Source organism: Rhincodon typus, chromosome 35, assembly GCF_021869965.1.
Source record: "Rhincodon typus isolate 14 chromosome 35, sRhiTyp1.1, whole genome shotgun sequence".
Lineage (NCBI taxonomy): Eukaryota > Metazoa > Chordata > Chondrichthyes > Orectolobiformes > Rhincodontidae > Rhincodon > Rhincodon typus.
The window spans coordinates 11,125,964-11,149,916 of NC_063366.1; the positions used below are offsets into that span (position 1 = coordinate 11,125,964).

General features: G+C 41.8%; 1 protein-coding gene across 1 annotated transcript in view; it reads left to right on the forward strand.

The window, feature by feature from the left end:
* The first annotated feature begins 276 nt into the window (after nucleotides 1-276).
* c4 (complement component 4) overlaps nucleotides 277-23,953 on the forward strand; it is a 100,437-nt gene continuing 76,760 nt past the window's right edge. Inside the window, exons 1-11 of the mRNA XM_048616512.1 lie at nucleotides 277-369; nucleotides 4,086-4,278; nucleotides 6,876-7,056; nucleotides 9,184-9,254; nucleotides 9,593-9,678; nucleotides 13,871-13,953; nucleotides 14,987-15,074; nucleotides 15,845-15,950; nucleotides 18,024-18,153; nucleotides 21,078-21,193; nucleotides 23,704-23,847. Coding sequence (XP_048472469.1) covers nucleotides 305-369; nucleotides 4,086-4,278; nucleotides 6,876-7,056; nucleotides 9,184-9,254; nucleotides 9,593-9,678; nucleotides 13,871-13,953; nucleotides 14,987-15,074; nucleotides 15,845-15,950; nucleotides 18,024-18,153; nucleotides 21,078-21,193; nucleotides 23,704-23,847 — 1,263 coding nt within the window. The 5' untranslated portion in view covers nucleotides 277-304. The remainder of the gene's footprint in view (nucleotides 370-4,085; nucleotides 4,279-6,875; nucleotides 7,057-9,183; nucleotides 9,255-9,592; nucleotides 9,679-13,870; nucleotides 13,954-14,986; nucleotides 15,075-15,844; nucleotides 15,951-18,023; nucleotides 18,154-21,077; nucleotides 21,194-23,703; nucleotides 23,848-23,953) is intronic.

Sequence of the window (23,953 nt, forward strand, 5' to 3'; positions counted from 1 at the left end):
TATGTGTATGTGTGTGTGTATGTGTGTATGGGTGTGTATATGTGTGCATGTGTGTGTGTATATGTGTGTGTGTATGTGTGTATGGGTGTGTATATGTGTGTATGTGTGCGTGTAGTTGGTGGGTGGCTGGTTGGGGGTAGCAATTCACATCGCGCCCACGAGTCCACTGAAATATCCAACAATGTAAATCATTAACTATTGAGTCAATATTCTGACCGTCCCACATCTATAGAACTTTACACAACGCAGTAAGGTTGTCATTTCGCTGACCCTTCCCACCGGCAGCGGGCCGTCCTTTCCAACAATGGCACGGGAATTCTTCCTCTTATGGTTGTCAGCGCTGATATCGGTGGCTGAACAAAAACCCTCGTAAGCGACTTTAATGCGACTGCTGTGGAGCTATGACTGAGCGTGTAATGTCAAGAATAGTGAAACGGGAAATGTTCGTGCCCTTACGCACATTTTAAAAAGGACCGAAGACAATTCAGCGGAATGGATTCTAGAATAAATGCCATTATAGATTTTATGGGGCGAATTGGTGGACTTTTAGGCAGGTCGCTAAACCGAGGTCCCATTTTTCTCCCCCCTCGCTCAGTTGGGTTGTGCATATTTCCAAGGACGGTGGAGTGCCCTCAATCTGATCTTGCACCCAAACGCACGAAACTTCTCTCGCGTTGCTTTTGTGTGTGTGTGTGTAGGATGTTTTGTGAAAATAGTCTGCCACATTCCTTCCGTCATACGCAACTAGCCGCAGTATAAGCTAGGATTTCCGTGGCTCTGGATTCTTCCGTTTAACACTTTTTATTTCCTTGTCTGATAAACTTTATTTCTGCTGCAGGGAAATTTGAGCGGTCCGGTCAATCTGAAAGGTGCTTAGCAGGTGGTTAAGGAATTTGACTTCCTAGGATTGTACTGTTGGTCTTATTGAGGAGTGGATGTGGGGCTGTTGGTGGGAAGTTTACTCGATTGATACCTGAAAACGAACATGTTGGCTTATACTGGAAAGTTGGATAAACCTTAGGATTCACCCTGTCAGGGCAGTTATTTTTGTTAGATGTATTATGGAACTTTGGAATGTTCTGCCTCAGAAGGCTGTGAACGTGGGGACGTTAAATAATTACAAGACAGAGGTGGATGGATTCTTGTTGGGCAGGGAATCAAAAGTTATCCTGCTTTAAATGGGTATGTGGGATTCCAAACACAACAAATCAGCAATGATCCCCTCTTGAATGTTCGGCTGACGGGCAGAATGTTCTAACTCAGCTCCTATATTTTTTAAAAGAAAAGCATCAATTTGCTCCTTTGCATCTGCTTGTGCTTGTGCTTCTGAGTGTGTGTGTGTATGTATTTATGTGTCTGCGTCTCTGTGTGCCAGTATTCTTATGTCAGAGTGTGTGGTGTATGTATATTTGTTTGTGTGTGTGTGTGTGTGTGTGTGTGTGTGTGTGTGTCAGTGCGCTTCTTTGCGTGCTTATGTCTGTGAATATGTGATTGTGTATCAGTGTATGTGGGTCGATATTCTTATGTCAGTGTGTGCGGGTGTATGTGCATTCATCTGTGTGTATGTGTCTATGTGTGTGCTTGTGTCTTTGTGTGCCTGTGTGTGTGTGTGTGTGTGAGCGTGTGTCTATGTGTCGGTATTCTGGCGTCAGTATGTCAGTATGATACACACATTATGTGTATCATTGCCACTATGTGTCTACGTTGGTGTTCTTCTCTCAGAGTATGTGTGTGCGTTTTGTGTAAAATCATGAACGGTGACTTATAAAGAAAGGTTAGATAGTTTGGGACTTTTTCCACTCGAGCGTAGGAGGTTGAAAGGCGATCTGATAGAAGTTTATAAAAATAATGAGAGGTATAGATAGGTTTAATGGTAGTTGTCTTTTCTCTAGGATGGGGCGTTTCAAGACCAAGGCGCACATTTTTAAGGTGAGAGGAAAGAAGTTTAAAAAGGACGTAAGAGTCACTTTTTTTTAACTCAGGATGGTTTGCGTGTGGAATGAACTTCCTGAGAAAGTGGTGGATGCGGGATCAATTGCAAGGTTTAAAAGAGGTTTGGATAGATACATGAATAGGAAGGGTTTGGAGGGATATGGGCCAGGAGCAGGCAGGTAGGACTAGTTTAGTTTGGGATTATGTTCAGCATGGACTGGTTGGACCGAAGTGTCTGTTTCCGTGCTATACGACTCAAAGACTGGATAGAGTAGGTAGGGAGAAGCTGTTTCCATTTGTAAAAGAAAAAAGAACGGGAGCGTATAAATGATGTGCAAACGAAGAAAAGGTGATGTGGGGGCGGGGGTAATAGATCTTTTCACACAGCGAGTGGCTAGCGTTTGGAATACACTGCCTGGGATCGTGGTGGGGGTAGGTTCGATTGAGATGTATTCAAGATGAGCATTGAATGGTTAGTTAGAGATGGTAAGCAGGGATGTGGCGGAATGGCAGGAGATTGGCACTAGGGAATTAAATGGGTGCAGAAACGATGCTGTGTGCAGCTGTGTGTCCGTAGGCATGTGGTCTGTGTACGTGCATGCCCGTTTCGTGTGCCAGCCTGTGAGACTGTATGTCTGTATCCGCGTGTGTGCTACGTGTGCGTTCAGATATATGCGCATATGCTAGTGAGTGCTTGCGTGTGAGGAAGTCTGAATTTGCGGAATGTGTGTGTGTCTGTGTGTGGGGGGGGGGGGTCGATGTGTGTGTGTGTCTGTCTGTGTCTGTGTCTGTGTCTGTGTCTATGTGTGTGCGTGCGAGAGAGTGCGTACGTGCGTGTGTACGCATGTGTGTATAGGTATGTATGCCTCTGTGTGTGTGGCGATATGTGTGTACATGCTTGTGTCTGCTATCTCAAGCGAAGTCATTTTAGCCCTCAAACAATCCTCCCGAATGCAGATTAAACATGGTAGCGACCAGCAGGGCTGAATCTGTCCTGTGTCACAGCCTTCAGAAAACGACAAAAAGCTGAGTGAAATTATGCCATGCCGATGTGAAACACAAGCACATTGGTTACTTTTGATTTTAGGATGGCAAGTTTAACCTCCTTTACAGGAGTGGTCAACGAGAAAAAAGAAATGAAAGTATGTTTTGTCAACAATTTCGCCTCGTGAAACAGAGTGAGACGTTTGCTATCGTTGATGTAGAGCTTCTTCCGAAATTTTGGGAACTTTAATGTGACAAGTGTAGTATTTGGATCTGGTAGTCTGAATGTATATATTTTGCAGCAACGTTGAGTTAGGGTGATAGAGTGTCCTTGCTCTGCTTGATATTTAGCAGAGCCCCTAAGGCACGAAACATCCCAGGCAATTTATCGGCTGATGAATTGGCCAGTACACACCATTTGGCGTGAACAGAATTCATTTCCGAACTTAACATTTTTTTCGAATGCGCCCTCATGTCTCAGGTGAAACAAAACCATTGTCCTGTTAACTGTGCTTCTCTATACACGGATACCGTCTGACAGGCTGAAGATTCCCAGCATTAATTTAATTTAATACTACAAGAAGATTGATACTCCTGCTTCCAAATGCCACCTGGTTGGCTTCCATAGAAATATTGTAAGGAAACCCCATCATGGCGAAAAGTAGAATATTCGATACAGAACTAGATCGCATTTAGCGGATTCCAAATCAGAAGGAAGGGAAAATAGGGGAAATAAATATTAAAGTAATGTCGTTATAATGGAAATCAAAGACAATTAAATTTTGATTGGAATTCATTGAATCATAATTTTACATTTTTTTTTCAAGGAAGTTCGTCCAATACTTGCTAAACATTTCCAGGGACTTTTGCAGTGACACTAGAGCATAAAAAGTTGATGTTTACATCCAATCAGTGATGTGTGCTGCTTGCATCTGCGGAGGATTGCAACAGGACACAGCGTGCGGTGGAAACTCACACATTTACACTTCGTGGTCAATTTCAAATGAGCAAGCGACGGGAATGGGTGTCAATTTCACACGGGCTGGCGCTGGGACGTTCAAGGCCATTCGGCCACTTGCTGGCGCGGGTTCTCAATGACTGCTAACACTTGATATATTGGTGAACTTATTCTTCGACTTCTCTTTTTATAATTTATTAAAAAATCGTAGCTACTTAATCAGTGCTCCCAACATCATTCACATCGGGGTAAAGGAAAGCGTCGCTATTCAGCTGGAGGGAGCAGAAAATCCCGTCAAAATCAAGGTTTATTTATTCGATGCGGCAAACTATAGAACGTATTCCAAGGATGTTGATTTTGAACTAACGGCAGAAAACGGTTACCGTCAAATCAAACAAATTGTGGTAAGTACTGCCATCGGGATTCATACAGCGAGGTGCGAGGCCATCTGTCATTTATTTACTTCCGTGCAACTGTTGAGGAAGTGCACGTTCTAGCTGCAATGATAAGTCTGGGTTTGGTACAACGTGAAAGCCTCCCTGAGCTTATGCTTAAAGTTCCAGGACACTAGTTCCCCCGAAATCTGGCAATTAATTAAATGTGGCCTCGCTACACCTTTCATATTAGCGTTGAAACTAGATCCTTAAGATATATTCTTGACTTAACCATTATAATAAATGCAGATAACATTTGTAGTGGCGTATTAAATGAAGTACTCAGTCGATTCTTCAAAGCTATAAAAAAGAAAACGGTTTCTGCCTTTTCCTTTACTCCTTCATGGGATGGTGGTGTCACTAACAAGGCCAGTGTTACATTCCCATCGTTTAAACTGAGTGGCGTGTTGCGCCATTTACAATTACAGTGTTGTATGGCCGGAACAGATGGTAGATTTCCTTCCGTAATAGAGACGACTCAAGCAAATGGGTTTTTAACGACAACTGCCATGGTCACCATTGAGGGGTTCAGTATTCCACATTTTATGAACTAAATGCGAATACCACCAGCAGGAACAGAGATGGAATTTGAACCCAGGTCCACAGACCATTAATTTAGGCGTTTTAGATTTCTATCCTAGTGGCATCACTTTTTCACAGCCAGCTCCTTGCATTTTTCCACCATAAGCTACGGTCTGACAGATCTGAAATTTGTTCCTCTATATCTGTACCGCAGTGCATACAAAACAAAACTTGCAGCCATGATAAATGCAACTTAGTTGATGCTATTTATAGATGAGCTCATAAAAAATGTATATCGATGCATATCCTAGTTATGATAGGGGCTAATTTTAATTGAATGTTTCAATTCTTAGAAATGGTATTAACCTTTGAAAGAAATCCTTGGTCATTGTTCTATTGTTGAACTCACCGGTATATTATAGTCACCATCCCCATTTGAAACTAACGTTAATAATGGATGAAATTAGTGACCCTATCACTGCAGTGAAACTGATAGCAATGTCTGGAGTCCGTGCATGTTGAACACAAAAATTCAGAAGTTGTTGCCACGGGTTCTGTGTTTTCTAATATGTTGCACTCTTGAACTTCCTTCAGGTAGACTACAATGAGCTGACAATAAACTTCCCCTTTACGTCACTGGTCTTCCTTTGAATCAAAAAAAATGAAAATTCACACCTTGTGTCTAACAGTATGTTAAGCCTTGAATTACAACAAAACAGCTTCAGTGGTTCTGAGAAATAAAATAAATGATGTATGAGTTTGTGCAATGTCAAAATCCCACTGTTATGATTGAAACATATATTTTAAAAATCTTGGAAAATATTGGTTTATTCTAATTCAACTCCCACCTTAATTCAACCTATCTGTTCCACTAACGTTAGCTGGAAAACCATTTTTGAAATGAAAAATTAATATTTTTCTGATTTGCTATCTGTGAGCATACTTTGATATGGTTGGTTGCTTCATATGTTGGATGGCATACCTGCTGATGGATGCCTTGAGAATCCTTAGGCTTGGCACCAGACTGACATTGGGAAACAGACATTGGGAAATGGGAAGCTGTGCCAGAGAGATTGCTAAAAAAAAAGAGTAGGGGCAACTTCTACAAGATTAGATTTAAATACAATCACTTTAATACTGACTACACAACTTGGACCGAAGTGAAAAGACAAAGCAATATGACCTGCAGGTCTTATACGCAACAGAAACTTATCCATTGCACAGATTACTGTCAATTTTGTGAGATTTATGTTACAAATTAAAATTTCAAAACGCAGTAGTTTGTTTGAGACTTTAATCGTTCAGGCAACAGGAAGCAACTTGATCCATTAACTCGGGAAGCTCTATACAAGTCACAAAGTAACACTTATTAAAATAGGGCAGTATCTTTACAGGCTTATTAGAGTTCTTGCTTCCCAGTTCAACTTGTGGTGCACTGTTGACACTCAGTCTCTGGTCTCTCTTGAAGAACACTGTTCCAGATTCCCCGGTCTGGAGAAGCAACCCACTCACTATCTAGCCTATCAAGTTCTTCCAAGTGCTTGCATTTTGTAAATGAGATCATCTATCATTCGTCAAAATTGCAGCGTATACACCCAAATCACCCAGCCCACCCATTACAAAACAACCCTCTCACCCCAGGACTCAATCTTATGCTTATTCACTGTGCTTGCCAATGTAGGTATGTCAGTCCTTGAATATGGACAAAAACTGCACAGTCTTCCAGGGGTTTCCAACCAAAGCCCTATAATTAGAGCTGGAAATTTACTTCTCGTATTCCAATCACTTTGCAATAAAACCCAAAATGCGAATCCATTTCTTAACTGCTTAATGCATCTACATGTTACCTTTGAGTCCTTGTACTAGTACAAGCAAGTCTCTCTGATCATCATGAATCTCAAATGTCATACTTTCTAATCAAATCTAATTTTGTATTTCTACATCTATAGCAAAATGAAGAATTTCACACTGATATGACTCAATTAATCTTGATTCAAAATAACTAGACACAGCACTGCTAATCTCCATGTTATCAAACCCTACAGGCTTCTGCTGATCTCATCAAGGAGACTAACATTATGGGACGTACTGACAAATATATTTCTCTTGCTGCTGAATGCCCACAACTGTTTTCAGAAAGGAGAATGGTTCCAATCCTACTTTCATCAAAAAAGGGTTATATATTCATTCAGACTGACAAGCCAATATACACGCCCAGTGAAAATGGTGAGTGAGCCTACTACAACACATAAGTTTCAGTATGAATGTGAAACAGCAAGTGACGTGTGCCTTTTAAATGGCTTAGAATAGTTAATAATCTATCCTTCAAAATATGAAAGCACAACAATAATTGAGCATAAGAAAGGATTTTGGTACAAGTCTGTCTTGGATTGATTTTGATGTTCCTTCACAGGCGTTGCTTGTTTGGCCAGCATTTATTCCATTTACCCAATTAACCTGCATAAGATGACACTGAGTTGCTTTCTTGACCCTCTCCAATCCTTGGAGTGTAGGAACATCCACTGTGTCTTTAGGGAGAGGATTTCAGGACTTTGAGCCAGCACCAGTGAAAAAAACAACAACCTGGTTCAATGTCAAGGTGATGTGTAACTTAGAGATGAAATTGTATCTGCTGCCCTTGTCCTCCCGCGTCGTAGATGCCACAGGTTTGAAAGATTGTATTAAACAAAATATGGTGAGTTGCAGCAGTGCATCTTGGAGATGGTAGACACTGCTGCCACTGTATGTTGGTGATGAAGGGATTAATGTTTAAGTGGTGAATGATCTACTTTAGCCGTGATGTTATAATACTTGTTAAGGTCCAATGCCTTCAATAGAATTAGCAATAAAGTCTAGGTCAATAATGACCACATCAGCAGGACTCTGCTATTAATGTCTGCTTGGATAACATAGCTGAAGATTACAACAAAATACCAACACATATTATTTTGTGAAATGTGTTACAGCTACACCTACTCATACACCAAACACAGTTCAATGCAAGACTTCAAACGAACATAAATAGGACCAAGAACACCTTTCAGGGGAATTGGGTGGAAAGTACAGTTGGGAGAAAATGGAAAGAAATAGGTTTTGTATTTTTGCAAAAGAATGTGTCCCATTTGCGCTAAGTTGTATGACATCTATGAGGCTTCACCCAGCTACTGCCAATCCTGTCACATATTACCAAGTGAAATGCTCACTTACAACGGCGACCACACAACTGGTCCTAATTTCATCCTAGGCCGCATCTTATAGGTCACTCCATCAAACATAAAGCCAATAGACAGGAGAATGAGACTGGGTGTGAAATGGACAACCCACTCTCTACAGTATTCCTCCAGCCAGACAAATTCACAATTCACAATTCAAGTATAAAGCAAAGTCCGACAGATGCTGAATGTCTGAAACTAGAAACACTTTGCAAGTGCCATCTTAGTGAGGAGTCTGAGGGGTTGGGAACAAACTTGGTCTTCTTAGTGACACTGGCATCCTATGAAGGAAAATAAAAGGCTGTGGTAGCAACAAAGGAGAAAGAAAAACTTCAATGGTTCAGGTCTGCGTTCTTTCATTAGAACTTGATGCTGCCAGATCTACTTTGTTTTCGCCATTCATAGCTCTTATTTTGCAACGTGGTTTGAAATTGAAGAACCAACAGGACAAAGATGGGACAACAAAATGGACGCTGTCATGTTTGTGGTGAACTTTTGTGCTTCAGCCCATGTCCAGTTCCATTGACTTCGATTTTTTTTTTAAAAAATGAACAAATATTCGAATTCTAAAGGAAATCACACTGTCATTAGAGAATAGAAGAGGAATTACACGGTTATTAGATATTCACATGGGAATTAGATGGTAACATAAATGGAAACAATGTGCAGTGTGGGTAGGAGGAAGCAGAAGATTTGACTCAGTTGGAAAGCTGGCACAGACCATAGGAATTCTGCAATTTCTGTGATTCACCAACATCAAAAGCGAACTTATTTGTTCACAGTCCCCACTCATGTCCAACTGTGTAAACATCGAGATAAGAATCAGTTTTAGGGCTCTTGTGCTGCAGTGGTAGTCTCCCTAACTCTGAGCCAGGAGATTTGAGTTCAACTCCCATCTACTCCGGTGGTGTTTCAAAACATCGTTAAAAATTTAAAACCCAGTTTTGAATACTAAAGGGTTGAATCTTCGGTGAGCCCTGCTTTCTGCTCAATCCTATTGAAGTTACTGGGATTGATTATCCAGGGAAATTGTAGCTGGTGACAAACACAATTCCGCCACGTTATGTTTTATGTCACTCTTTTCATTTAACAAACATTATTAGTCAAGCGCAGTGATATGTCCGTTTATTTTATTGTACAGTGCGTTACAGGATCTTTACTCTGGATCAATATATGAGACCAGTGAGCGAGACGATTAAAATAACTGTATATGTGAGTACATTGGGAATTATATAACATTTTCACACTGATTTCTTTACGATGCCTTGCTTAATTTAATTAATTTCAATTTCCAAATATGATCTTGATGAACTACACCAATTCTGCTCTTCCGTTTTCTTGTAAAATAGCGAGGCACAACAGAATTCAAAATTGACAGTGAACAGAGTTTTGAATTATGTTCAGTGAATTATGGACCAAAAGCACAGCGAGGTAACGCGAATTCTGCGGCCATTCTCAACTTACTTGTAATCGAATAGAAAAGGGGTGCCAAATATAACCAGTACATCACTGTCAATTGTCGAATTGAATACATCGATCTCTCCTTCTAGAATTCCAGAAATGTGCAGTTTCCCAGCATGATCAGACGGTCTGGAGAAGTGTTCAGTCGCCAGATAAAAATCCCGGATATCGCCGAGTAAGTTCATGAAACTGTTTTGCGAATAGGTCTTTTACCCTGAGCAGAAGCCTAATCATTCTCGGAGCACATTTCCGTTTCTTGAGAAATCGAACCGTTTCTGCAGATCCGGTAATGATTCCACGCCCCCATCCCCCCACCCCGTAGTGGTCATTGCTCAACCAGTTCACTGGTGGAACACCAAATAATCACATCACCATGAACAGAATTTGCCAGCAAACTGAATCACTGTTGCTCGTAAGAACGGAGACTTCCCTGCTATCCAGATCCATAGAAATTATTCACACTTTAAAAATTGTAGTTCGACACTACCCATTAAGTATCTGCACCATATAGTGTAATGCCTTCAAATTTTAAATGTAATGTTGGCCTTGCTTTTTGTACACCTTTTCTGCGGCCGTAATATTGTATTCCTCATTCTGTTCTATCAGCCTAATGCACATTGTACTCTGCCTGTATTGCACGCAAAACAAGACTTCTCACTGTACCTAGGTACATGTGACAATAATAAATCAAATCAAAAAATCAAATCAAATCAAAAGTGAAAAGATGTACAATGCATAACCACAGCAGATTGAGTTTGAGTATTGTAGAGGAACACTCAGATTGTGAATAGGACTGGAAAAGACTTTTGCAAATGATTTAGCGTTATTTATGTTTTATATATATATAGATAGGTAGATAGAGAAGAACATTTCATTAACGTTATAACACCGCCTCTGTTCTGCGAATCCCACCTTTCCTCTTCCCAAACCTTCATCCTAAAAGTCAGACGTGAGCCACCCCCTGTGGGAGAAAACCTACACAAACATGGGGAGAAGGTTCAAATTTTACACAGGTAGTCGCCCGAGGCTGGAATTGAACCTGCCTCCCTGGCTCTGTGAGACAGAAGTGCTAACCACTGTGCGACAATGCAGCCCGGGGGCGGGGGATAACTTCCATTGGGCACAGTGGTGCTCAAATGCGGGGACCCCACCTCCCTCCCAGCCCTCGACAAGGTTACCAGGGTTTAAATGATAGCTTTGGCCTATGTGGTGGTACGTAGTCACGAATCTGCTTCTTTCTCGAAGGCTGACAGCTCTGCAATAATCCCTGGCGCCAAAGATATGCAGTTAGGGTGGATTGGCCATACTAAATTGCCCATTGTGTCCAGGAATGTGCAGGCTCGGTGGATTAGCCGTGGGAAATGCAGGGATACAGGGCCGGGGTAGTGGAATGAGTCTGTATTGGATGTTGTTGGGAGTGTCGGCATGGACTCGATGGGCTGAACAGCCTTCTTCTACAGTGTAGGGATTCTATGATTCATTACAAATCTGCCTGGAAACAATGACCGCATTTCCTTTGTATGGCTCTAAAGTTTTCTCATACCAGCCTAGAGTCTGACTGACCATACTTGGACGTACATTCATTCAATCTAGCAACTGATGGCTAGAACCTAGAAAAATTTACAGCTCACAGGGGCCTCCCAGTCCAGAAAATAAATCAAGTGAGATATTTGTAAACAAGCAGGGTATTCCGGTTTCCTCCCACAGCCCAAAGGTGTGCAGGTTCGGTGGACAGGCCATGCTACATTGCCCATAGTCCAGGGATTTGCAGGCTAGGTAGGTTAGCCATGATTAATGTGGAGCTACAGGGATAGGGTCGGAAGTAGGGGCTGGCTGGGGTGATCTTCGGAGAGGCGGTGTGGACTCAACGGGCCGAATGGCCCGCTTCCGCACTGCAGGGATTCTATGATTGGCATTTGCCCAGCTTCTTTCAGAATGCCGGAAGTTCCAGAACACGTTACATCTAAAGTGTAGACACTATTAGCACGAAAGAAAGGTCAGAGGCCATTGAGCACAGCAAGATCACACACACATCGATTTGATGATATCTTCTGGTCATTTTGGTTGACCAGTAAAGTACGCCAAGACACCAGGACGAATTTGCATGCTCCCTTTCAAAACAAACGTCATGGGATTAGTTATATCCCTTTGGTGGTCCAGATTATACCTTGAATATGACGTCTCGTTCAGAAGATATTAACTCCCACTGTGGCTCAGTATGAAGTTGGGATTAGCAGCCTAGGACGTGTTGAAGTCACTGAAATCAGTCTTCCACAGAGGCCACGATATGTCATTAGCTGAAATAAAATGGTTTGACCGCTCTCTTTTAGCCCTGTCCTTTACACATGCGTGCGCTATACCTCAACCACTGCTAACACAATGGAAGAATTGGATGGTATTGTGCTCTTTCTTACATTTGCCAAGGTTTTTGAGCAAATGGCGCGCATGATTTACACTTTGAGAAAACGAAAGTAGGATGCATGGAACAGATGTGAAAATAACATGGCAATGGAAGTGCATCTTAGGTCGTGAATTATTAGACACATGCCTAGGACCTACGTAAGCAGATTGTCGGCTGGAAACGTTGCTGTGGTCAAAAGTAACGCGCAGACATTATAGTGCAAGGCAGCAATGAAATTGTCAACTGACATTAATGCCATCCGAATTTTACTTGTTAGTCACTGGTAGTTCGAGACTGGGTGGATTGCTGACGCAAAGTAAGCAATGGTAATTGTACCATCACTGCCAAATACATAGCACGAGAGGTGATCTCATTGAAACCTGAGATACAGCGGGGACTTGGCAGGATGGATGTTCAAGGGCCGTTTCGCCTTCAGGCTGAGGCTACAACGAGGGGACACAGTTTAAAGATTTGGTATTTCCCATTTAGGTTGGACCTGAGAAGGATTTGTTTCTCTCAAGCGAGCGTGACTGTTTGAAATTCTCTTCCACAGCAAATGGGGAGGCCGGGTAATTGAATAGTTTTAAGACAGACTAGTCCTTAACTAACAAAGGAGTTGATGGTTATCGTTAGCAAACAGAAATGTGGGGTTGAGGCCATATTCAGGTCAGTCATAATCTAAGTGAATGGCAAAGTAGGATGGATGGGTCTATTTCTACACCTAATTATAATATTTATATGTTTGTTCCCATGCAATTATCCAAGTAACCAAATGCGGTGAAGTCTCAATTTCCATGGTATTTAACCAAGGATGGTTCATGTATTGTCCAATGTTTATTTCCCTTAACTTCGATTGGAAAGAATCTCGTGTGAGCTAGTGATGGGGATCATCATTTTGACCTAATGTCTAGGGCCAGTTTCTCATCCCAACACTGGGAATTCAACAAGCAACTAAATTGTTTAATGCCTCAGGAAGAATTCTGCGCCCAGTTAAAACATTTTTGTTTTGAACTGAGTTTCTAGATGAGTCAAGGCAAAGCCACGTCTTGTTATCCGCATTTTAAGTGAATTTTTAACTCCAGGAGGAACCCAGAGTAAACAACAAGTGGATGATGCGAATTTTCATATTAGGTGTTTTAGGTGGAATTTCAACTTCTGAACATAGTGTAAAATAAACAGTATTGAATTGGTCACCCACTACAACCACTCGTGATTTTTTGTTTGTCTGGATGAGTAGCTGGCAAAGAGCCTTATATCAATCAGTTTTACCAGAAACCGAAGTGAATATCGCTTTGAATCTGTGATGTTCGACTTGTACTTAGCTGTACAAAAGGGATGTGAAAGCCAGCTTCACATACTTCAATGATATGCAAGTTACAATAAGACCATCCTTACAAGACAAACAAACATACTACCCAAGGTATAACACTGTTATGCCCAGATATTTTGTGGCACAGAAAGTAGGCCATCAGTCCCAAACTGAGTGAGGTAGATACTGTTCAGATAGAGTTAAAAAAAATCATTTAAAATACAAACATCCACTCGGATTTGTTCAAGTGTGTGTTTGACTGGCTGCAGTCGTCTGTTTTTTTTTTAAATGTTTGTTCAGCTCAGTTCCTCACTTTTTTAAAATATTTTCTTTATCCATTTATTTTGACCGGTCATAATATTCAGTTTTACCTGAGCTGGTAACTAGAAAATTGTCCGACTGGTTGGTGTCTGACTGAAACTTAAAGATAGTTCAGGCAACTGGTGTCTTTAAACTCCAAGAACAAAGAAAATATCTTTTACAACAAGCTCCTGGAATCAACTATCAGGCAGAATGCTATCTGTGTCCTATACAACATGTTTATCTCGTGCCAACAGCTAAATCGAATTTCCGTACCTTTTATCATCCATGTGTCACCGTTCCAAGATATAGTCGAGAGAAGCTCTAAAGAATGTCCTGTTAACCTTTTCTAAACAGACCTGGCATTTGGAGGATTGAGGCGCAATTTGAGGATTCACCAATGTCCATGGAATCCGCACAATTTGAGGTCAAGGAATTCGGTAACAATTTTTAACGCTCGTATATTGAGGGAGGAAATACAATGAATTATCTTTAATTGTTCCTGACTGTCTTTTAATACTAGTTTACATTATCCCAGGATCTTGGTCGAGAGACGATTTTGTAAAATACTTTTTATGTCCACAGTCTATAAAGTTGAAGGGGAGAATAATTTCAATCAAACTGATATTCTGCTAATAGCCTTGAATAGGGCTAAATTCAAATTTTGTTACTCGATCGGTAAAGATCATGGATTACATTTATATTGAATGGTACAAAATAGTATACACATACTGCTTGGTACAAAATGTGCAGTATCACCTCTCCCCTATATGTTCATCTCAAATGAAGTAAATCGAAATGTAGATCTGGAAATATATGAACAGACGTGTAATTCATTCCCGGTCTCTTTTCCAACCGGCCACAAAAGCAAAAATGAATCCAAGTAATTTATAACCAGCTGGAGAACCAAGCAGGCAATTTTTCACTTCCAGCTAAGTCTTTGGAACACGATATTGGTTGGGTAGCACTATCAATACGAATTGTTCCACTCAGCATTTGTCTGCTTGCTTCTTTGTCTTTCTGTTCATCCGTCCACTTATCTATCTGTCAATCTAATTGTATCTGCTCATTTGTCTATCTATGTTTAAAAAAAATTGTGCATATTGCCATATGGAAAGTTAATGAAATCACACAAAGTTCTGGGATTCTAAACATCTGTTGTGGATGTGTTAATGCAGTGCATGAGCAATCTTAGGTAAAGTGTGAGGTATGTAATGTCCGTCAGAAAAGCAAGGAAACGCCAAAGAGGTGTTAAACTGTTACAGGTCCAATATCATTTGTGTTTGTTTTTTGGCGAAAGTTAAGGCTATGTCCTGTCAGTTTATGGTTAATTTTTCAACTAAGAAGTAGAAACAAATCACATACTTTCAATGATAACCTAATAACTTTGCTGCAATGTAGCAACTGTATTCTCTGCTAAGTACCCATATCACATATTTTCGTGGTTAAATTTGACTTCAATATATTTTAAAGTTCTTCCCAGTTTCAAGGTTGAAGTTAGGTGCCAGGAAAAATATTACCTAATAACAAAGGACGAATTCACGTGCAAAATTTCGGCAGAGTGAGTACAATATCGTTATCTCCTACTACACTTTTGGTATAATATTACATTTCTGTCTTTTGTTCTATTTGTTTTGGCTCGACAAACAAAAAGTCAGGCAGCTTCTGCAACCAGCGAACGTTTCTCAACTCAGGTCTCTCAAACAAAGGAGAGTTCAAAATAGGTCTCATTTGGCTCTATGTGAGGGTTGTCTGGGAGTGATCGATAACGGGCCCTGAAGAAAAGTTATTGACCTGAACCTTTTAACTCTCGTCTTTTTCTCTGCAATGAATGCCTGGCGTGCTGAGTTATCCGCGGATTTTTGCTTTATTTCGGTTAGTTATAAACTTACAGACAAATTAAATATACACACACAGCTTGCTTCAGCTAACAAACGAAGTGACAGCCATTTGCTAGTTCATTTCTCAGAGCAATTCCCTAACTTAGTTTAAAATGTATGCAAAGTCTCGCAGTTCAGTGTCAATCAGCTTTAATAGGCGCAATCACATTGGGAACGCTTCTACCACGCAGATTCTAATTGCAGGCCAACCAACACTCTCATGCAGAAGAAATTGCAATTTCCCCTTGAACTGGTATTCTTGTGTATTTTCCTGATGGGCACACGATGATCCTCGACAAAACACATCTTATTTCACCATTTCTAATTTGTAACATCAGAAATGTTGATTTCGTAAATCTGCGGGTTGCCCGGCACTGTTACAAAAGTTTACAATCAGCATCTGGTTTACTTCAAATAATGTTGCTTCACTTTGGCCATTTTTTAAAAAAAGATACACATACGGGAAACCTGTGGAAGGAATGGCTTATGTGAGATTCGGGATTATTGACGAAACAGACAAGAATGAATACCTTCGGGGACTGGAACAAACAAAGAAGGTGAGAACATCCCATAGCCTGCAGAAAATGGTGGCGCCATGCAGTTAGAAAGGCATGAAAGATTGTGTTTTTTTTTTCTCAATTCGGAATATCTGTGTCATGAAGTGGCACTGTTTTAGCAATTTGCTGATACAGCGACCTTAATGAGTAAGTGTCATTGTCAGAATTCAAAGGCAAGTTGAGAAGCTGTCACGATAAAGCGTGACAGCACCCACACAGAAGGATCTTATACACCGTGTGGAAAGATCATCATCTCCCAGACGTAGTCATTTCAAGCCACTGATATAAATCATGTTGTGAAATTTCAGATCTGGAGCATATCTGCACTCCCAATATAACGTTGATCATAAAGTGCTGGTCGGGAATGGCAGATATTAAACACAAGCAGGGAGAAGTTTTTGATACTAATGCGAAAAACAAACCGGCCGCTTGTTTTAGATTCCATCCGACTTCCATTGAATTCGATGCAGCAATAAAGTCAGGCTGGGCTGTACAGCGAACAGAAATTGCTGGGAAACAAAAAAAAACTCAGCAGGTCTGGCAGCATCTGTGTAGAGAAATCAGAGTTAACGTTTCGAGTCCAGTGACCCTTCCTCAGAACTGGTGGCAGCTGGGAAAATTTTGTTTTTGGCACAACCCATTGTTAGCCACTAATGGTCCCAATTAACAGCTATTCGCCTTCCTAGCCTGATTGTCACCCACTCCTTTGTCTGTCAAACCGCTGTTCTCTCTCTTTGGGTTCTATCCCCACCTATCATTTACACCTTAACCCCTCCCCTCTTCTGCATAAAATAAATAACATGTTCCTGGCTGCCAGCGGTTCTGAGGAAGGGTCACTGGAACTGAAACGTCAACACCGATTTCGCTCCTCAGATGCTACCGGACCTGCTGAGCTTTTCCAGCAACTTCTGTTTCTGCTTTTGGTTTCCAGCATCCGCAGGTCTTTCGCTTTTTATCGGGTATAGAGCAGGTATCCACTCTGCTGTTCTCAGTTTTCGACTGCTGCTCACGGCTTCCCTCACGCCAGCTGGTGGAATTGAGATCCATACTCGGGCTATTTTACCGGTGATAGTCCAGTTCCCATGAATTTGTACCGTTTCTACTGGCAGGTCTTTGGCCAGTTTGCCTAAACAAATCAAATTTTCAGGACAATCGATTTCAACATGGTCTCTGGTTTGTTTTAAGTGTAGTTCGGGCTGCTTTTGCCGTTGAAATCCGAATACTAAGATCGAGTCATTGAGATGTGGAGCACGGAAACATTTCCTTCGGTCCAACTCGTCCATGCTGACCAGATGTTCTAAATTAATCTAGTCGCATTTGCCAGCATTTGGCCCACATCCCTCTAAGCCCTTCCTATTCATATACCTATCGGATGCCTTTTCAATATTGTAATTGTACCAGCCTCCGCCACTTCTTCTGGCAGCTCATTTCATACACGCACCACCCTCTGCGTGAAAAACGCTGCCCTTAAAATTGTCCCCTCTCACTTCAAACCTATGCCCTCTAGTTTTAGACTCCCCTACACTGGGGAAAAGTCCTTAACTATTTACCCTATCCATGGCCCTCATAGAGTCATACAGCACGGAAACAGATCCTTCGGTACCAAGCAGTCCATGCCCAACACAATCCCAAACTAAACTAGTCCCACCTGCCTACTTTTGGCCCATATCTCTCCGAACCTTTCCTATTCATGCACTTATCCAAATGCCTTTTAAACATGATAACTGTACCCGCATCCATCACTTCCTCAGAAAGTTCATTCCACACACAGACCACCCTCTGTGTAAAAAAAATGTCCTTCATGTCTTCTTTTAAATCTGTCTCTTCTCACCTCAATAGTGTGCCCCCTATGATTTTATAAATTTTTAGAAGGTCAGCCCTCAGCCTTTGGCTTTCAAATCTCACAACATCTTTGCTATAGCAGGGAGAACAGAATCGAACGCAGTATTCCCAGATCCCATGAGTAAATTCTGGTAAACAAAGCCCAGGACAGGAGAAAGCATCGAGACTGAAAACAATAAGGCACTGGATTACAGTTGGATGATATATCTATATATTCATTCTCACTTCCAGGTCAAGTACGGAGAGGTGGAGATTTCCCTATTAACGGCAAACCTCCAGGAAAGAATCAAACATTTGCATACGATGAATGATCTTGTGGGTCACTATCTGTATATGGCGGTCACTGTTTTTGAAACATCCAGTAAGTGCCTCTTCCCAACTTTCGGCCTTCTTTACAAATTAATCCCTTGACGACTATGGGAGAATCACCTCGGCCGGATAACCTGTGACTTACTGGGCAGCGCTAACCCTAACCCTCTCGCAGGTCCCGACCCGAAACGTCAGCTTTCCTGCTCCTCTGATGCTGCCGTGTTCCTCCACCTCCACGCTGTGTTATCTCCGATTCCAGCATCGGCAGTTCTTACTATCTTCGAATGGCGCAATGTTTGCATTGGCCTTTAGGCGTCGCATGCGAAACATGGAACTTACTATTCCTGAGATTTTCCTAACCAGCCTGCTAAGAGATGTCAGAGGTAGTAAGAACTGCAGATGCTGAAGTCAGAGATAACACAGTGTGGAGCTGGAGGAACACAGCAGGCCAGGCAGCATCAGAAGAACAGGAAAGTTGACGTTTCTGGTCAGGACCCTTCTTCAAAAATGGGGGAGGGGTAAGGGAATTGGGAAATAAATAGAGAGAGGAGGGGTGGGGCTGGGGAAGGTAGGTGGGATGGTGATAGGTGAGTGCAGGTAGGCAGTGGTGGGGATTGGTTAGTGAGGTGGGAGGAGCAGATAGGAGAGAAGATGGACAGGTTGTGCCAGGTCAATGAGGTGGAGATGAGAGGGAGGGTTGGTCACGTGATGAGGCCGGGGGTGGGGAGATTTTAAAACTGGTAAAATCCACATTTAGGCCATTGGGCTGTAGGCTCCTGAGACGGAATATGAGGTGCTGCTCCTCCAGTTTGTGGGTGGCATCGTTGTGACACTGGAGAAGGCCCAGGATGAACACATCATCCAGGGAGTGGGAGGGGGTGTTGAAGTGGTTCGCGACTGGAAGGCATTGTGGTTTGTCACAAACAGAATGCAGGTGCTCTACAAAATGGTCTCCGAGCCTCCGCTTGGTCTCACCGATGTCATTGCACACCTCTGGGAAAAGTGGGGACTTGAATCTGGGCCTCCTGGTTCAGAGGTAGGGATACTGCCACTACAGCTTTGGGGACAAGATGACTGCAGCCTTAGTCCTGGCAGGGAAAATGCAATTTTCTTGGAAGTCATTACCTACAACGTAATTTTTGGGGAACAAGAAATAAAATCACATTGTTACCATGGTGTTATCTGTTGATTGTATTGTTGCCTTCATTGTTTTTTGTCATATTTGAGGCAAAAATGGTCATCACTTCAAGCCTTGGCTAAAATACCATGTGTATATATGATATATATCCTGTTTAAGGCAGCGGTCCTTATTCGACAGAAAGGTTGACTTGACCAGTTAAGGTTGATGCAACCCCAAAACTTTACTGCCAAAAATTTATCGGATGAACGGAGTGGACGATGGCATGATAGCAGAGCCGCCACTATAGGATTAATCCAGACATTCGGATTACTGTTTTAAACACTTGAGATTTGGAATATGCATTTGACCCATTGAGTCTCCTTCGCCAGTCAATGGCTGATCTCTTCATCATCAAGTCCACCTTCCCTCCCTATCACTACAACTCTTGCTCCCTTATTGATTTAAAATTATGTCTATGTCTTGCTCACTCTTTCTCGTTCTCTCTGGGGAACTAAGGAGTAGAGTCCTACGACAAGCAATTGGCCAAATCCAATTTAAAAATCGGCAGTATTAGGCAGAGCCTAAATCTAGGCTCAGTAGGTAATTTTCAATGCATTTGGTTTGCTGTGCAAACAATGGACACTCGCTCAACACCTCATCAATTTCGGTCATAATTGAATGTCATGAGGTTCAAGTCAGATGAAACAAATCAAAACAAACTGAAGGAAACAAGGTCTGGTCACAGTCAATATATTATAAACAACTGAGCTCCAAGTGCTAAGCCTTACATTCCATTAGTTACATCCTATTATCCAAAAATTATTCATTTATTCCTATTTTCCATTTTAACCTCATTTCATGCAAAATAAAATGCATCCAATCCCATCAGACCCAAGTATAATAAATCTTGTGTGGCGTCTCATTAAATGTCGTTTGGAAACTCCAATATATTACAGCCACTGTCTCCCCTCAACTACTTTGCTAGATACACCATCGAAAACCTCCATTGGTGTGTTCAACACAATTTGCTTTATTAAACCGATTGGTGCTGTGTAATGATTGGAACCAAGTGGATGTTATTGACTACAAGACTCTTGATTGGGGTTGTAAAGGTTGGTCAATCAGGAAGCCCTGGCTGACCAATATTACCAGGGGATTTTAGAATCTCCTCATCTCAGGGGACTGACTCGGAGCTAGATGGCCACAGCCGGTGTCCTGTGCACGTGTAAATAAAAGGTGACTTGGTGACAGGATACAGGCCCCTGCGCAGTTATTTGACTCTGCATGAACATATTATGATTTACCACATGTCCTTTGTTATTTCTTTTCATGCATGCAGATTAAAAAAAAAGACTTGTTCTGTTGAGAGGCTGGAGTTGCAGTAATATTAGCATGACCTGTTGTTAAATTCCACCTGGTTCATTAAGGCAATTCTTACCCATCCTGCTCTATTTATGACTCCATGACCACAGCAATGAGTTTACTCCTATCCCTCTGAAATGTTCCTATCAAGCTCATATCCATTGCTCCCTTTGCGAGTGACTCTCGTGACAGAACCAAAAAGCAGAATTAAAATAATTGCAATAAAACATGAAGAATGGAAATGAAAGAAAACTTGATCAAAAATTTGAAATCAAATAAAAGCTTGTGGAGGCAAATACAAGAGAGGCATCTTGACAGATGACATGAATAGGCAGGGAATACAGGGATGTGGACAGTGAAGAGGCAAATGATTTCAGTTAGCATCATGTGTTGGTGCAGTTTTGTGGGTCGAAGGACCTGTTCCTGTGCTGCATTGTTCTCTGTAAAATAACAAATAAACCCTGGAAGTGAAACGGCTTTCTATTTTCTGACAGGTGGAGAAATGGAAGAAGTCGAAATCAAAAACATCAAGTTCGTTTCCTCACCGTATGTAATCGATTTATCAAAGACCAGCGGTTACTTCATTCCCAAAGTACCATTCACTGTGCTGGTATGTGCAGACATAGCAGCTCTGTATATAGCATCTGATATAATACAGACCCATGTGGGGGCGTATAAAACAAGGACAGAAATTGCTGGGTAAACTCGGCAAGTCCGGGAGCATGTGGACAGAAGGCAGAGTTAACATTTGGGTCCAGTGACCCATCTTCAGAGCTGCTAGCAGCTAGAAAAGATGGCATATACGCTGAAGTCAAAGTAGGGTGGGTGGCGGAATGGGCAAGGAGTAAGAGGATAGGCAGTGATGGAGCCCAGAGAGAGAGAGAGAAAAAAAACAATAACAGCTAGGCAAAGAGATGAATGATAGTATGCCCGGGAGAGAGAGAAAATGCTTGGGGGAGGAGATGGCCGAGTGCTATTATCACTGGACTGTTACTCTAGTGACCCAGGTAACTTTGTAAGAATCAGGTTTCAAATCCTGCAACAGCAGATGGTAGAATTTGAATCCAATAAAAATTTGGAATTCAGAGTCTAACGACAAATCCTTGCTAGAACAATTGTTGTGGGGGATATCCCATCTGGTTCACTAATGCCCTTTAGGGAACGAAGTTCCTGCTCTGGCCTGCAGTGACTCCATACCTACAATAACTCTTAATTGCCCTCTGGGCAATTAGGGATGGATAATAAATGCTGGCCTAGCGAGTGACACCCAGATCCAATGAATTTAGGGGAAAAGAAGCTGATAATACTTTTCCAACTACTTATGGTCTCCATTATCAGTATTTCTCTCTCACAGGCCTGTTATAATCCATCCCGTTGTTGCTCAAAAGCTGTTCTCTCTCTGGTTTCCATCTCCCCAATTCTCCAACGATCCGTCATCCGTTATTTCCTCACTCAGGCTTCTTAAATGCAACTGAAGCTGCAGCGCTTGCCATATCAGTGGCTGAGGGCTCCCTCCTGTTCTGCAATCTGGGAGAGAGGTTTGTGTGTAAGGGTGAGGGGGAGACAGGATTTGAGGAAGGACCCTGTCTCGGGAACTAATTCTCAACCTAATTAGTGTCAAATGATGCTTATCTAGAAAGGGTCTTGTGTTCGGCAATTCTGCATTCTTCCACGCTGTACGCACTCCATAACCTCAGGCACCATTGCGCTGACTTTTCTGCAAGAAATATCATTATAATAAGCCTGTCAGCAATGTGGCAAAAATTCCAGCCGTCCACTTCACTTTACTCCATTTCTTCTACTGTTATGATTTCTGTGGGAAATCTGGATCCATCATGTTATCACGGAAAATTTTTTATGTCTGCTTAATAGAAGTTAAATTATGAAGTTAAATACTTTACAATGTCATTGTGGAGTAGGCAACACTTTCAGACTTCATTAAGGGGCTGATGGTAATACATCAATGCTGGGCAAAGCCCTTAGCTTGTGATCATTTTATGAGGTTGAAACCCGACCAGATGAATTAATTAAATGATACAAATGGAACTGAAGGAAATGATATACGAGGCCAGAAAGCAATTGTAGACAAAAGCATTGAGTGAGAATTCCAAGTTTCGCTTACAAGCTGAAAGGAGCTGGAGATTCGGGACTTACAGCTAAGAGCAGAAGAAAACAGGAAAAAGACAATTTGTGGAAGGTTGGAGGCAAGGTCAGTAACTTTGCATTTGACACTAAAATTGGTGGTACAGTGGACAGTGAAGAAGGCTATCTAAGATACAAAGAGATCTTAATCAATTTGGCCAATGGGCTGAGAAGTGACTAATGGCGTTTAATTTGGACATTTTGGTAAAACAAATAAGGGCAGGACTTATACAATGGAAGGCAAGTCCTTGGGTAGGGCTGTAGAGCCTGCAGACCTAGGAGTTCAGGTACATAATTCTTTTAAGTTTGCATCACATGTAGATGAGGTGGTTAAGAAGGTTTAGCACACTTGCCTTCTTGCTCAGATCTTTGAGTATAGGAGTTGGGACATCATGTTGAGGTTGTACAGGACATCGGTGAGGCCTCTTTTGGAGTACTGTGTCCATTTCTGGTTGCCCTGTTTTAGGAAGGGTATTATTAAGCTGGAGAGGGTTCAGAAAAGATTTACCAGGATGTTGCTGGGACTGCGGTATCTGAGTTATAAGGAGAGGTTGGATAGGCTGGGACTTTTCTCACTGGAGTATAGGAGGTTGAGAAGTGACATTATCAAATTATGAGGAGTATAGATAAGGTGAATGGCAGGTGTCTTTTCCATAGAGTTCATGACTAGAGGGCCTATTTTTAAGGTGAGAGAAGAAAGATTTTAAAGAGACATGAGGGACAACTTTTTACACAGAGTTCATGTGTAGAATGAACTTCCAGAGGAAGTGGTGGATTCAGGTATAGTTACAATGCTTAGAAGTCATTTGGATAAGTACATGAATAAGAAATGTTTGGAGGGATATGGGCCAAGCACAGGCTGGTGGGACTAGATTAGTTTGGGATTATGGTTGGCACGGACCAGTTGGACTGAAGGGTCTGTTTCTAAACTGTATGACTCTATGACTCTTCCTAAATAGCTATCATTTTCACTACCAGGCACAGGTAACATACCCTGATGGGTCTCCTGCCGCAGGCGTTCCTGTGAAATTGGAAGGAGAACGTCCGCAACATACGCAGGAAAATGGCCAAGTCGTGTTAACAATGCAATCTCCTGCGAATACTGACCATTTTGAAATTAAGGTGAGAACAGACAATTGTGATGTTTAAGAATTCATACGTCGATTTCTTGCAAATACGTGAGTGTGCCTTTGGCAAAAGTAATTAACTTGGGAGTAATATCTCAAAA